The sequence below is a fragment of the Pseudophryne corroboree genome, chromosome 9 (assembly GCF_028390025.1).
Source record: "Pseudophryne corroboree isolate aPseCor3 chromosome 9, aPseCor3.hap2, whole genome shotgun sequence".
NCBI lineage: Eukaryota > Metazoa > Chordata > Amphibia > Anura > Myobatrachidae > Pseudophryne > Pseudophryne corroboree.
Genome location: NC_086452.1, coordinates 90,930,964 through 90,947,823, shown reverse-complemented (window position 1 = coordinate 90,947,823; position 16,860 = coordinate 90,930,964). Strand labels below are relative to the sequence as shown.

At 46.4% G+C, this 16,860-nt stretch overlaps 1 protein-coding gene across 12 annotated transcripts in view; it reads right to left on the bottom strand.

Moving 5' to 3' along the window:
* LOC134957593 (proximal tubules-expressed gene protein-like) overlaps positions 1-16,860 on the bottom strand; it is a 190,059-nt gene that overhangs the window by 38,147 nt on the left and 135,052 nt on the right. For 10 of the 12 annotated variants that reach the window (XM_063939600.1, XM_063939596.1, XM_063939597.1 and 7 more), the window contains one exon: positions 2,082-2,199. The exons of the other annotated variants lie outside the window; for them this stretch is intronic. In XM_063939600.1, coding sequence (XP_063795670.1) covers positions 2,082-2,199 — 118 coding nt within the window. The remainder of the gene's footprint in view (positions 1-2,081; positions 2,200-16,860) is intronic. 12 annotated transcript variants of the gene reach the window in all.

The following is a 16,860-nucleotide window of genomic DNA, read 5'->3' as shown; positions in this document are numbered from 1 at the left end:
TGCGCCCTCTGTGCGACTGCGCTGTGTGCCAGGCACACCTAGCACACACGTAGTTACGGCTCTGGTTGCCGCTCTACTGGCAGAGTATTGACCAGCCCAGGAAACACAGTGGCCAGTCTAGGATGTGTATTGCTAGCACTTAACATGCATTTGTACGCTTCAAGCACACCTATTCTCCCTTTGTCACAGATGTGTTTGTCTGTGGAACTGGACATGGGGTTGCTGCAAACAAAGTTTTCAAAGGTCAAATACAATCAAATGATACAGGACAACTAATAAGAAATTACAGTAGGCCTACTAAAATAATGTATGACAATATAAAGGAAATGAGTAAAAAGGAAATGACATAGTTAATACAGAGACAGTAGTAGAAGCGTGACAAAAATAGAGAAAACTTTGTCTTTAAACGAAAGGGTGATATACTTATAAAAAGTCAACAGCCAATAGGTCGACCCTATATGGTCGGCATAATCAAAATCTCAACACGGTCAAAAGCTCGACAGGTTCAAATGGTCGACGTGACAATAATTGACATACAGATGGTCAACACAAGTTTTTTTTTCTTTCAACTTTTTCATCTTTTGCCTTCCGCGTGGACTAAGAATAAAAATAGTAACGTCTGCCAGACGCAGCAGCAGCAGAGCAAGGCACCTTGGGGTGTGGCACACTAATTGGGGTCACGTGGTTAAACATGCAAAATAACACCCAAAAAATAAAAACTTGTGTCAACCTTTTTTCGTGTCAAACATTTCCATATCGACCTTTTGTCCCAGTAGACCTTTTCACCTGTCTACCTTTTCCATGTCGATCTAATGACCCCGTCAACTTAACCCAGTCAACTTATGCCATGTCGACCTTATATGGTCGACCTAGTGACTGTTGACCTAATTATGGTTGACCTTATGACCCACACCCACTAAGAGGCCTGTTTATGACAATCTGCATATGAAATGTGACTGTGATGAAAAGTATTTACCGCTGCTCGGATTGCGATAGTAAAATATATAACAAGAATGTTACATGTCTAAAAAGCACTTTGACAATTTTAAAAGATACTTAATTATTATGGAAAAAGTAAAAACATCTATTTTAGTTAAAATGGCTTAATAAATATGCTCCTAAAACAGAGAAAAGGTTATGCCTTGATCTGTTTCATTTGATTGCATCTATTAACCAAACTGTGCCAACATATATGTCTTCACTTATCTCAAAATATTTCCCTACCCGACCTCTCCGCTCTGCACAAGATCTGCGTCTCTCATCCACACGCATTACTTGCTCACACTCAAAATTACAGGATTTTATACGGGCTGCGCCCATTCTGTGGAATGCCCTCCCACGCACAATAAGACTCACCTCTAGTCTCCAAATCTTCAGGCAAGCTTATCAAATTCCGGACCCACCCACATAACCTTCAATGCTTCCCCATCTAATTACATCCGCTCTATACAGTCCACACAACCTCACATATTTATCTTTCTTTACTTTCACAACCTCCTGACCCTTGGCCAATATCTATCTATCTATCTATCTATCTATCTAATAGGCCCTACACACTGGGCGATATCACTCAAAGATATGAACGATCTCGTTCATTAATGAATGAGATACCGTTCATATCTTTGAGTGCGGAGGCACCGGCGATGAACAATGCGCGGCCCTGCGCTTGTTCATCGCTGGTGCACCGTCGGCTGTGCATGCAGGCCAATATGGATGATCTCGTCCATATTTGCCTGCACTGCTATGTCACTGACCCCCACCCCACCCCCTCCGCCGCTGGGTCGCCCGTCGTCCGTGTCCGCCGTCGGGCAGCTCGGCGGCGGAACTTTAAATGTGTAGGGCCCTTAACTATCTATCAATCAGTACTAGTACTATTTCCAGTGTCCCCTCTGACCATTATCTGTAACAATCTCAACTTGAAGAAAGCATTTTAAAAAACATTTAACAACATAACAGACTAGATTAAAACTATCAAACACAAGATTGCTCCCTTGTGGTTAGTTACACATGAAATCATGACTAAGTTATTATCAATATATTAATAAAAGCTAAAGCAATGCTATATAATCTCAGAAACTCACTTGGATGGTCTATTCCAGATTTTATTGGCCATGTAGAACGCAAAGACAAGGAAGAGGAAGACAGCAACTGCGATAAGGCCTGTACCCCACTGAGGAATAGTCCTGTTCTGTTTGTTACCTGCAACACAACATTCAAGAGATTGGACATTCTATGGGGAGAAAGATATGCTAATGATTATAACTAAAATGTTCACACAGCTGCTTGAAAGAGTATATTAAGTTGAAGTTAACACAAAACATGAAAGCACTTATCATAAATGTGTAAAGGTGGGTACACACTAATAGATATATCTGCAGATCAATTGATCTGCAGATATATCTATGGACGGATCGAGCAGTGTGTTCAGCATACACACTGCTCGATCCGTCGGGGACTAACGTCATGAACTGGGCGGGCGTGTACACACATCTGCCCAGTTCAGCTGTCAATCACCGCCGGCCGCCGCAGCATGTGTACGGGCGGTCGGCCGACCGCCCCGTACACACACAGCGACGCGCCAATATATCGGTAGATATATTGGCCGTCGGCTGTGCTGCGCGGCCGACGCGATACGTCTGTGAACGACGGAGCTCACAGACGTATCGGCCGTACACACTGGCCGACGGTCCCGCGATATATCGGCCGTTCAAGAGAACGGCCGATATATCGACCAGTGTGTACGGGCCTTAAGAGTTACATATTTATTTATTTATTAGATATTGATACATAAGTATGTTAAAACACATACATCAATTCCACAGTGTTATTGGGCTCATACATCTGGCAAGCTTTGGGGCAATTTCATGTATTGTCGAAGGCTGGGTTGGGGGACCAGGGAAATCCAACAAGTTGGCAATCCTCGATTTGCCGATTGAGACCAAAAAATGCTAGGGATCAACGAGTCTGGGATTTTATACAAGCTGTTTTTCCCCCGAATCCCTGACTCATCGCCAATCACCAATATCTGCCGAAAGAGGAATAGCACCTTATGGGGGTCATTCAGACCTGATCGCTCGCTAGCAGTTTTTTGCACGGCTGCCATCAGATAGTCGCCACCTCCAGGGGGGTGTATTTTAGCTGTGCAAGTGTGCGAACGCATGTGTACCTGAGCGTTACAACTAAACTTTGTGCAGTTTCTGAGTTGCTTAGAACTTACTCACCCGCTGCGATCACTTCAGCCTGTCCGGGGCCGGAATTGACGTCAGACACCCGCTCTGCAAACGCTTGGACATGCCTGGGTTTTTCCAACCACTCCCAAAAATTGTCGGTTGCCACCCACAAACACCTTTTTCCTGTCAATCTCCTTGCGATCGGCTGTGCGAATGGATTCTTCGTAAAACCCATCGCACAGCAACGATCCGCTTTGTACCCGTGCGATGCGCTGCGCATTGCGGTGCATATGCATGCGCAGTTCTGACCTGATTGCAACGCAGCGAAAAAACCTAGCGTGCGATCAGGTCAGAATGACCCCCTATATGTATAGTCCGCATTAGTTGTTAAGAAGACTTTAATTATGAGCTGTCATTACAATGTCTGTTTATGTGAGAGGGACTGTGACACATTTCTCTATATTATTTTTGGGGGAATTATTGTAATCTCCTTATTGCCCCCCATAACGTTACTTTATTTTCTATCCGCGTATCATCGAAAACTGACCCTAGAGAACTATTGCTCAATAACTTGCACTGATGAGCTCTTAAATGCCTGAACCTGCAAATTGGGATCTGGATTTATGGTGATAAACCAGCAGTGCCATTTGCAGATTTTGCCACGAGCACCCACATTTGCATATCTTCCGGGATATAAAGAGCTGTGTTGTGTTAGGGTGGTACATGGTCACCTGTGGGGGTGTGCCCCATCAGAGACCCTATGTAAAAGTAGCACGCTGGCCTTTAGTGGCGTTTTATCAATTAATTAGTCCAACACTGGAAATTGCAATCATAAATAAGATGCCCAGGAGCAGAGCATGGTGTACCTGGTGGACAGGTCTGCATACCTACACCTAGAATTCGTAGAGTGTAGATGGCATGTACAGCCTCTATAGCTCTGGGAAAATGCTAGTCATTTTCTCCAATATCCAGATTGTCGTAAGCAGCTTATTATTAATGCCCGTTGATAAAAGCGACTTGTGCAGTGCCATCTTTTAAGTGAAGATGACACAGGTGGAGACAATAGAAAATGCTCTGGAACAGTACCACAGGTTTCACTATCATCTTTGATGGTGCCATTTTTGAAAAATACATCACATAAAAGATAGTGCTGGTGGTGGCAGAAAGTAAGGGTGGGGACTTTTGCAGGCACATCTTTCTGGGCAGTGTTGGACTGAAGCATGAAGAGCTCACCGGAGGAATGCACTGGTAGGGGCCCACGCTTAAGGGTGTGGTCAACCTCCAGAGGGGGTGTGGCCAGCTACCACAAAGGCTTGGCTAACTATTATAGGCCCTACACACTGGCCAACATCACTGCACGATATGAACGTTATCTCGTTCATTAATGAACGAGATAACGTTCATATCATGCAGTGTGGAGGCACCAGTGATGAACGATGCGTGGCCCTACGCTCGTTCATCGCTGGTGCCCCGTCGGCTGTGCATGCAGGCCAATATGGACAATCTCGTCCATATTTGCCTGCAGTTCTATGGAGCCGTGTGACGGGGGGAGTGAAGTAACTTCATTCCCCCCGTCACTGCCCCCCCACCGCCGGGTCGCCCGTCGGCCGTATCCGCCGTCGGGCAACTCGGCGGCGGATCGGCCAATGTGTAGGGCCCATTAGAGAGTGTGTGGTCTTGGTCCCTTGATAAATATGTACAGTAAACACTACTAGTGCATGCATGATAGTGTGCCAGATTAATAACAGCAATGCACTGTAGAACATACACCATACTCAAGTGCAGTATAACACAACATATGTATATTGTATAATACAAGTGCACACTCTGGAACCTGGGTGCCTATTTACTAAGCCTTGGATGGAGATAAAGTAGACGGAGATAAAGTACCAGCCAACCAGCTCCTACCTGCCATGTCACAGGCTGGGTTTGAAGTGACAGTTACATACCGTCCAACTTGTTAACGTAGAGATTCAGGACCGTGGCATCCCGAGAAGGGGGCATGGCCTCGGATGAGAGGGGCATGGCCTGTGCAGAGTAGGCATGGCCTTGCGACGAGGACATATTATACTGCATTTTGGGAGAGTGTGAGCAGCTGGGCAGCCCCCTGCTCACCTCCCAGCACTAAATAGATGCCGTGTACGTGCAGCGGGTGATCAATGCCTTCCCAACTGCCCCACACCCCACCCACAAGACACTGTGACCCGAGGATGGGACAGTGTCTGAATAGCGGGACTGTCCTGCTGGTGTTGGGACAAATGGGAGGTATGCAGTTTGGAGCTGATTGGCTGGCACTTTACCTCTGTCCCATGTATCTCCATCCAAGGCTTAGTAAATAGACCCCTTGATACCTATATGAAATGGTGCGTTCTCAGGCAGGGAGCCCCCCGAGGGTTTCCCAAGCACCTCTGTGGGTCAATCCAACCCTGTTTCTGGGTGCAGGGCACATGGTGAATGCCTTCCTTTACTTGGTGGTCCGTATCCACAGCACAATCTATGCCCATTATAGATACACTGGTGCCCTCTTTGTTGTGGAGTTATGCACCATGTTCGGTTGGTGACGCTGCTGCTTAGGATTTCCATTAAAAAAAATTAATGATATGTCCATAAATTTTTTTTAAAATAATTTGTAAGATGCTTCCTACTTCAAGGATAAGATTGATAAAATCCAAGATGAAATGGTATGCTCTAACTCAGCCAGTGACCTGCTCAATTCCCTACCTGAGCCCTCTGGCACTTTCTCTACAATTGATCCCACAAGTGAAGATGAAGTATCAACACTCTTTTCATCCTCCTACTCCACTACCTCTCCTTTTGATCCTATACCCTCAGTCAGTAAAACTTCTGTGTTTCCTGTGCTTATCCCAACCTTAACTAAAATCTGTAATCTCTCTCTCTACTGGTATCTTTCCTTCACTGTTCAAGCATACAGTTTTCCATTCTGGAAAAAAACACCATTCTGACCAAAACACTCTCTCTAACTACCGTCCCATCTCTCAGCTCCTATGTCTCTCCAAGCTACTTGAGAGACTTGCCTACACTCGTCTTACACACTTTCTTAACTCCCACAACTTACTGGACACACTTCAGTCAGGCTTTCGTGCCCAACACTCCACAGAGACAGCACTGACCAAAGTAGTGAACGATCTGGTCACTGCTAGATCGAAAGACCATTACACACTACTTATTCTTCTAGATCTCTCTGCTGCTTTTGACACTGTTGACCACTCTCTTCTCATACAAACACTACAATCCCTAGATCTTCAGGACACAGCCCTTACTTGGTTCTCATCCTATCTAATCGCTCTTCAGTGTTCACTTCTCTGATTCTACTTCCTCTTCTTTACCTCTATCAGTTGGAGTACCGCAAGGCTCAGTCTTAGGTCCTCTGCTTTTCTCAATCTATACCTCACCTCTTGGTAAACTAATCAGCTCCTTCGGATTTCAGTATAATTTGTACGCTGATGATACTCAAATCTATCTATCCTCCCCAGATTTATCACAATTTGTATTGGTTCAAGTCACTGAATGTCTGTCTGCCATTTCATCTTGGATGTCATCTCGCCACCTCAAACTCAACATTTCCAAAACAGAATTAATTATTTTCACTCCAGCCAAGAGTAGTTGCCAACCTGATATCTCCATAACTGTTAACGTGACTATCCACCCTACCACAAAAGTTTGCTGCCTAGGTGTCATCCTTGACTCTGAACTGCCCTTTGTTCCACACATTCAATCTGTCTCTAAATCATGTTACATGCACCTAAAAAACATATCCAAAATACGTCCTTATCTTACACAAGACACTGCAAAATCTCCAATCCATGCTCTCATCATCTCCCGCATTGATTATTGCAATAGTCTCCTTACTGGTCTTCCCAAACATAGGCTTTCACCACTACAATCAATTTTAAATGCAACTGCAAGGCTAATCTTCCTTGCTAGATGTTTATCGTCTGCTGATCTGCTCTGTCAGTCTCTCAATTGGTTACCGATATTCTACCGTGTTAAATATAAAACACTTTTACTTACATAAAAGGCTATTAACCATACTGCCAGTAGCGGATCTTGCCACGGGCAAGCAGGACTTTTGCCCGGGGCGCCGCCTTCCGGAGGGCGCTGGCGCCATCCGGAGGGCGCCGCACCGTGGCAAGATCCGCCACTGCTGCCCGCTGTGTCCCCCGTCCACCTCCGCTGCCCGCTGTGTCCCCGCCTCCTGTGAAGGGAACTAGATGCGTAGCGTCTAGTTTCCCTTCGTGGAGTGTACCTTTGCTGAGCGGTGCGCGATGACGTCATACAGCGCAGCTACGCATCTAGTTCCTGTGAAGGGAACTAGATGCGTAGCGTCTAGTTTCCCTTCGTGGAGTGTACCTTTGCTGAGCGGTGCGCGATGACGTCATCGCGCACCGCACAGCAGTCAAGCGGCGCTAGTAATGTACAGGGGGCGTAACTGACCACGCCCCCTGTATTAGGCCACGCCCCGTTTCCTGCCCGGGGCGCCGAGCGGGCTTGAACCGGCCCTGCATACTGCACCATCATACATCTCTTCACTCATCTCAAAATATCTCCCTACCAGACCTCCACTCTGCACAAGATCTGCGTCTCTCATCCACACGTATTACTTGTTCCCACTCAAAATTACAGGACTTTATCCGGGCTTCACCCACTCTGTGGAATGCCCTACAAAGCACAATAAGACTCACCTCTAGTCTCCAAGCCTTTAAACGTTCCCTGAAAACTCACCTTTTCAGACAAGCCTATCAAATTCCAGAACCACCCACATAACCTTCAATGCTTCCCTGTCTAATTACATCCTCTCTGTACAGTCCACATAACCTCACATATTTTGTCTTCCAACACTGCTGGGTGATCATATCATACAACCCATTAAGAACCTAGCAATCTGGTGGACAATTATGCAATAGGTAGCATCTATCCTTGTGTATCAATGCCTATTTCCCTATAGACTGTAAGCTTGCGAGCAGGGCCTTCCTACCTCTACGTCTGCCTGTTTTTGCCCAATTTTGTTCTATAACTGTTGTTCTAATTGTAAAGTGCAATGGAATATGCTGCACTGTATAAGAAACTGCTAATAAATAAATATATAAGGTAAGATGTAAAAGAAAGAAACAACAGTCTAGCCACACCCTCTGTGACAATAACCATTCCCCTCCTCTGGGAACTGCAACATCCAGCCAGACAGTTCAAGTCACTGTATGGACGTCCTACAGGTGCCTGCGAGCAGGCAAACACAAGGAGTGCACAGTTCCTATCTCACAGAATTCTGTTACATACTGTAAAATACCTTCGCCATCCTTACACGTGAGTCAGAGCTGCTAATACTGAGGGAAGACAGTGAAACAATGGCCTGCTTGTGTTCACTATTACACAACTGCAGGTTCTTCTGACAGATTTTAGCAGCTGTGATTCACGTTCTATGATAAATGTTTGGCACACCGTTTATTTCACAACTCTCTGTGTATATGGGGAAACAATCATAATGCATTCCAATGAAAAATAAATCCAGATAAACAAAAGTGTCAACAGTCATGTTGTATCTGCAGGTTTGATCTGTAGCAACTTAAAGAAGATGCAACAAGTTATTTACACCAATTAACTAAGTCCAGACTGCCGGGGAGCAAATACCTCCCAGGTGGCCTTTGTGGTCATAGGACCTTATAATTAGAAAGCACCCAGTAAAGCAGATAGACAGTGTATTATTGGTGTTAGTCAGTCCCAGAGTCAGTGAACGGAATAAATTAAGTCAGTTGCAGCACTATAAAAGGGAAGTAACAGTTATTACATCATTTTCAACAAACTTTCACTGCTAGTGACTGTGGGGCAGATGTATTAACCTGGAGATGGCATAAGGAAGTGGTAAACCATTGATATGTGCGAGGTGATACACGCACCAGCCAATCAGCTCCTAACTGTTAATTTACATATTGGAGCTGATTGGCTGGTGCTTTTATCACCTTGCATTTATCACTGGTTTATCACTTCCTTATGCCATCTTCAGGTTAATACATCTGCCCCTGTGTAACTGGTGTAAGATGCTGCACAGAGCCGTATTAAAAACAGGGTAGCCAGGGTGGTCACCTAGGGCACCCCACACACTGGGGGAACCCCACTTCTAGCTACATCACCAGCGTGGGGGTGGGGGGATACTTACCTACATTATTAATCTCTTGTCCGGGAGATGCCTGGACAGGAACAGCAGCTGGATGGCGAGAATTGTGCGATTGGGCCATATTTTCATAGGGGTGGGGCTAAAATGATGATGCATCAATAGGCCCACCCCCTCAGCTGGATCCACGGTTTCTACATATTTATCTTCACATTCCATCCACTTCACTAGGAAGTGGGCAGAATGCGGGAGAGGTGCCCTCTCTTCCAGGGCTGCGGGGCACTACCGGACAAATCAGGTGCCTCCCGCAGAATCTGGGAGAATAGGCAAGTGAAAGGGGGGCGGGGGGCACTGTTGCATACTTACCGGCAGTTCCGGGAGGGTAGGCAAGTATGCACTGTGGCATATGTGAATTGGGGGCACTACGGTATATATCTAACACATTTGTGGTGCTGGGAGTATTTACATATCATACTTTCTCTGACGTCCTAAGTGGATGCTGGGGACTCCGTAAGGACCATGGGGAATAGCGGCTCCGCAGGAGACTGGGCACATCTAAAGAAAGCTTTAGGACTATCTGGTGTGCACTGGCTCCTCCCCCTATGACCCTCCTCCAAGCCTCAGTTAGATCTCTGTGCCCGAACGAGAAGGGTGCACACTAGGGGCTCTCCTGAGCTTCTTAGTGAAAGTTTTAGTTTAGGTTTTTTATTTTCAGTGAGACCTGCTGGCAACAGGCTCACTGCATCGAGGGACTAAGGGGAGAAGAAGCGAACTCACCTGCGTGCAGAGTGGATTGGGCTTCTTAGGCTACTGGACATTAGCTCCAGAGGGACGATCACAGACCCAGCTTGGATGGGTCCCAGAGCCGCGCCGCCGGCCCCCTTACAGAGCCAGAAGGCAGAAGAGGTCCGGAAAATCGGCGGCAGAAGACGTCCTGTCTTCAACAAGGTAGCGCACAGCACTGCAGCTGTGCGCCATTGCTCTCAGCACACTTCACACTTCGGTCACTGAGGGTGCAGGGCGCTGGGGGGGGGGGGCGCCCTGAGACGCAATAAAAACACCTTGGCTGGCGAAAATACATCACATATAGCCCCCAGGGCTATATGGATGAATTTTAACCCCTGCCAGAATCCATAAAAAAGCAGGAGAAAAGTCCGCGAAAAAGGGGCGGAGCCTATCTCCTCAGCACACTGGCGCCATTTTCCCTCACAGCTCCGTTGGAGGGAAGCTCCCCTGGCTCTCCCCTGCAGTCACTACACTACAGAAAGGGTTAAAAAAGAGAGGGGGGCACTAATTAGGCGCAGTATTAACTATACAGCAGCTATAAGGGGAAAAACACTTATATAAGGTTATCCCTATATATATAGCGCTCTGGTGTGTGCTGGCAAACTCTCCCTCTGTCTCCCCAAAGGGCTAGTGGGGTCCTGTCCTCTATCAGAGCATTCCCTGTGTGTGTGCTGTATGTCGGTACTTTTGTGTCGACATGTATGAGGAGAAAAATGATATGGAGACGGAGCAGATTGCCTGTAATAGTGATGTCACCCCCTAGGGGGTCGACACCTGAGTGGATGAACTGTTGGAAGGAATTACGTGACAGTGTCAGCTCTGTATAAAAGACAGTGGTTGACATGAGACAGCCGGCTACTCAGCTTGTGCCTGTCCAGACGTCTCATAGGCCGTCAGGGGCTCTAAAGCGCCCGTTACCTCAGATGGCAGATATAGACGCCGACACGGATACTGACTCCAGTGTCGACGGTGAAGAGACGAATGTGACTTCCAGTAGGGCCACACGTTACATGATTGAGGCAATGAAAAATGTTTTACACATTTCTGATAATACGAGTACCACCAAAAAAGGGGTATTATGTTCGGTGAGGAAAAACTACCTGTAGTTTTCCTGAATCTGAGAAATTAAATGAGGTGTGTGATGATGCGTGGGTTTCCCCCGATAACAACTGATAATTTCTAAAATGTTATTGGCATTATATCCTTTCCCGCCAGAGGTTAGGGTGCGTTGGGAAACACCCCCTAGGGTGGATAAAGCGCTCACACGCTTGTAAGAGCTCTACCTTCGCCTGAGATGGCCGCCCTTAAGGATCCTGCTGATAGAAAGCAGGAGGGTATCCTAAAAGGTATTTACACACATACTGGTGTTATACTGCGACCAGCAATCGCCTCAGCCTGGATGTGCAGTGCTGGGTTGGCGTGGTCGGATTCCCTGACTGAAAATATTGATACCCTAGATAGGGACAGTATATTTTTGCCTATAGAGCATTTAAAAGATGCATTTCTATATATGCGTGATGCACAGCGGAATATTTGCCGACTGGCATCAAGTCTAAGCGCGTTGTCCATTTCTACCAGTAGAGGGTTATGGACACGTCAGTGGTCAGGTGATGCGTATTCCAAACGGCATTTGGAAGTATTGCTTTATTAAGGGGAGGAGTTATTTGGGGTCGGTCTTTCAGACCTGGTGGCCACGGCAACAGCTGGGAATTCCACGTTTGTACCCCAGGTCGCCTCTCAACATGAGAAGACGCCGTATTATCAGGCGCAGTCTTTTCGTGGACAAGCGGGCAAAAGGTTCCTCATTTCTGCCCCGTGACAGAGGGAGAGGAAAAAGGCTGCAGAAATCAGCCAGTTCCCAGGAACAGAAACCCTCTCCCGCCTCTGCCAAGCCCTCAGTATACGCTGGGGCTTTACAAGCAGAATCAGGCACGGTGGGGGGCCCGTCTCAATGAATTTCAGCGTGCAGTGGGCTCACTCGCAAGTAGACCCCTGGATCCTTCAGTTGATATCTCAGGGGTACAAATTAGAATTCGAGACGTCTCCCCCTCGCCGTTTCCTAAAGTCGGCTTTACCGATGTCTCCTTCTGACAGGGAGACAGTTTTGGAAGCCATTCACAAGCTGTATTCCAAGCAGGTGATAATCAAGATACCCCTCCTGCAACAGGGAACGGGGTATTATTCCACACTGTTGTGGTACCGAAGCCGGACAGCTCGGTGAGACCGATTCTAAATCTAAAATCTTTGAACACTTACATACAGAGGTTCAAATTCAAGATTGAGTCACTCAGAGCAGTGATTGCGAACCTGGAAGAAGGGGACTACATGATGTCTCGGGACATCAAGGATGCTTACCTTCATGTCAAAATTTACCCTTCTCACCAAGGGTACCTCAGGTTTATGGTACAGAACTGTCACTATCAGTTCAGACGCTGCCGTATGGATGGTCCACGGCACCCCGGGTCTTTACCAAGGTAATGGCCGAAATGATGATATTCCTTCGAAGGAAGTGAATTTTAGTTATCCCTTACTTGGACAATTCCCTGATAAGGGTAAGATCCAGGGAACAGTTGGAGGTCGGTGTAGCACTATCTCAGGTAGTGTTGCGGCAGCACGATTGGATTCTCAATATTCCAAAATCGCACCTGGTTCCGACGACGTGTCTTCTGTTCCTAGGGATGATCCTGGACACAGTCCAGAAAAAGGTGTTTCTCCCGGAGGAGAAAGCCAGGGAGTTATCCGAGCTAGTCAGGAACCTCCTAAAACCGAGCCAAGTCTCAGTGCATCAATGCACAAGGGTTCTGGGTAAAATGGTGGCTTCCTACGAAGCAATCCCATTCGGCAGATTCCACGCAAAAACTTTCCAGTGGGACCTGCTGGACAAATGGTCCGGGTCGCATCTTCAGATGCATCAGCGGATAACCCTGTCACCAAGGACAAGGGTGTCCCTCCTGTGGTGGTTGCAGAGTGCTCATCTTCTAGAGGGCCGCAGATTAGGCATTCAGGACTGGGTCCTGGTGACCACGGATGCCAGCCTGCGAGGCTGGGGAGCAGTCACACAGGGAAGGAATATCCAGGGCTTATGGTCAAGCCTGGAGACATCACTTCACATAAATATCCTGAAGCTAAGGGACATTTACAATGCTCTAAGCTTAGCAAGACCTCTGCTTCAAGGTCAGCCGGTGTTGATCCAGTCGGACAACATCACGGCAGTCACCCACGTAAACAGACAGGGTGGCACAAGAAGCAGGAGGGCAATGACAGAGGCTGCAAGGATTTTTCGCTGGGCGGAAAATCATGTGATAGCACTGTCAGCAGTATTCATTCCGGGAGTGGACAACTGGGAAGCAGACTTCCTCAGCACGACCTCCACCCGGGAGAGTGGGGACTTCACCCAGAAGTCTTCCACATGATTAAAAACTCGACAGGTATTGCGCCAGGTCCAGGGACCCTCAGGCAATAAGCTGTAGACGCTCTGGTAACACCGTGGGTGTACCAGTCAGGGTATGTGTTCCCTCCTCTGCCTCTCATACCCAAGGTACTGAGATTGATAAGATGGAGAGGAGTAAGCACTATATTCGTGGTTCCGGATTGGCCAAGAAGGACTTGGTAACCGGAACTTCAAGAGATGCTCACGGAGGATCCGTAGCCTCTACCTCTAAGAAGGGACCTGCTCCAGCAAGGACCCTGTCTGTTCCAAGACTTACCGCGGCTGCGTTTGACGGCATGGCGGTTGAACGCCGGATCCTGAAGGAAAAAAGGCATTCCGGATGAAGTCATCCCTATCCTGATCAAAGCCAGGAAGGATGTAACCGCAAAAACATTATCACCGCAATTGGCGAAAATATGTTGCGTGGTGCGAGGCCAGTAAGGCCGACGGAGGAAATTCAACTGGGTCGATTCCTACATTTCCTGCAAACAGGAGTGTCTATGGGCCTGAAATTGGGGTCCATTAAGGTTCAAATTTCGGCCCTGTCAATTTTCTTCCAAAAAGAACTAGAGATGAGCGGGTTCGGTTCCTCTGAATCCGAACCCGCCCGAACTTCAGGTTTTTTACACGGGTCCGAGCAGGCTCGGATCTTCCCGCCTTGCTCGGCTAACCCGAGCGCGCCCGAACGTCATCATCACGCTGTCGGATTCTCGCGAGGCTCGGATTCTATCGCGAGACTCGGATTCTATATAAGGAGCCGCGCGTCGCCGCCATTTTCACACGTGCATTGAGAGTCATAGGGAGAGGACGTGGCTGGCGTCCTCTCCGTTTAGAGAAGAGAGAGACACAGTATTTTCGGGGAGCATTATTAGGAGGAGTACTACTGTATACTACTATACTACTTGCTGAAGTGATATTTATAGATTAGATAGTGTGACTGTAAGTGTATTATCTGACTTGTGGGGGAGACACTGACAGTGGGGAGCAGTTAGAGTCTGAGAGCAGGACTCAGGAGTACATATAACGTACAGTGCACACTTTTGCTGCCAGAGTCAGTGCCACACTGCCATTGTTGTGACCACACTGACCACCAGTATAATAATATATTTTGTGATTGTCTGCTTAGGCCTCGGAGTATACTAGTTGCAAGTTGCAACGTGACCTGTCCTGAAGTGACCACCAGTTTAATAATCAATCACCACCAGTTTAATATATATATATATATATATATATATATAATTGTATATAATATATATATATATATATATAATATTGTATACCACCTACCCGTGGTTTTTTTTTCTTTTCATTCTTCTTTATACATACTACTATAGTAGCTTACTGTAGCAGTCTGCGGTGCTGTGCTGACCTGACAGTGTCCAGCAGGTCCGTCATCAGTCATTACATAATAAATATATATAGTACCTGTCCGGCTGCAGTACTAGTGATATTATATTGATTTCATCTCATTATCAATAATTTATCATCCAGTCTAGACTCTATATTAGCAGCAGACACAGTACGTTAGTCCACGGCTGTAGCTACCTCTGTGTCGGCACTCGGCAGTCCATCCATAATTGTATACCACCTACCCGTGTTTTTTTTTTTTTCTTTCTTCTTTGTACATACTACTATAGAGTATAGTAGCTTACTGTAGCAGTCTGCGGTGCTGCTGAGCTGACAGTGTCCAGCAGGTCCGTCATCAGTCATCATTACCTAATAAATATATTATCTACCTGTCCGGCTGCAGTACTAGTGATATTATATATACATACATATATATATTGATTTCATCTCATTATCAATCATCCAGTCTATATTAGCAGCAGACACAGTACGTTAGTCCACGGCTGTAGCTACCTCTGTGTCGGCACTCAGCAGTCCATCCATAATTGTATACCACCTACCCGTGGTTTTTTTTTTTCTTTCTTCTTTGTACATACTACTATAGTATAGTAGCTTACTGTAGCAGTCTGCGGTGCTGCTGAGCTGACAGTGTCCAGCAGGTCCGTCATCAGTCATCATTACCTAATAAATATATTATCTACCTGTCCGGCTGCAGTACTAGTGATATTATATATACATACATATATATATTGATTTCATCTCATTATCAATCATCCAGTCTATATTAGCAGCAGACACAGTACGTTAGTCCACGGCTGTAGCTACCTCTGTGTCGGCACTCGGCAGTCCATCCATAATTGTATACCACCTACCCGTGTTTTTTTTTTTCTTTCTTCTTTGTACATACTACTATAGAGTATAGTAGCTTACTGTAGCAGTCTGCGGTGCTGCTGAGCTGACAGTGTCCAGCAGGTCCGTCATCAGTCATCATTACCTAATAAATATATTATCTACCTGTCCGGCTGCAGTACCAGTGATATTATATATACATACATATATATATTGATTTCATCTCATTATCAATCATCCAGTCTATATTAGCAGCAGACACAGTACGTTAGTCCCCGGCTGTAGCTACCTCTGTGTCGGCACTCAGCAGTCCATCCATAATTGTATACCACCTACCCGTGGTTTTTTTTTTTTTCTTTCTTCTTTGTACATACTACTATAGTATAGTAGCTTACTGTAGCAGTCTGCGGTGCTGCTGAGCTGACAGTGTCCAGCAGGTCCGTCATCAGTCATCATTACCTAATAAATATATTATCTACCTGCAGGGCCGAAACTAGGATTTTTGTCACCCCCGGGGCAAGGTAGTCATTTGACCCCCCCCCCCCCCCCCCCCCCCCCCCGGCAAAAAAAAAAAAAATCCTCAAATAAATAAAAATAATAATAAAAATAATTAAAATAAATAAATACATGAATAAAAATATTATATATATATATATATATATCTCTCTTTTAGAACTTTTTTACCTGAAAAATTGCCTTTTCTAACATGAATTTCATATCCAGGAAAAAGTGTCCCATTTTACACAGTACGACAGGCAAGTGTCCCCATTCCCCATTTTACACATTGCTGCAGACAGGTGACCCCATTTTACACATTGCGGCAGACAGGTGTCCCCATTTTACACATTGCGGCAGGAAAAAGTGTCCCCATTTTACACATTGCGGCAGACAGGTGACCCCATTTTACACATTGCGGCAGACAGGTGTCCCCATTTTACACATTGCGGCAGGAAAAAGTGTCCCCATTTTACACATTGCGGCAGACACGTGTCCCCATTTTACACAGTACGCTGGCAAGTGTCCCCATTTTACACATTGCGGCAGGAAAAAGTGTCCCCATTTGACACATTGCGGCAGGCACGTGTCCCCATTTTACACAGTACGCTGGCAAGTGTCCCCATTTTACACATTGCGGCAGGAAAGTGTCCCCA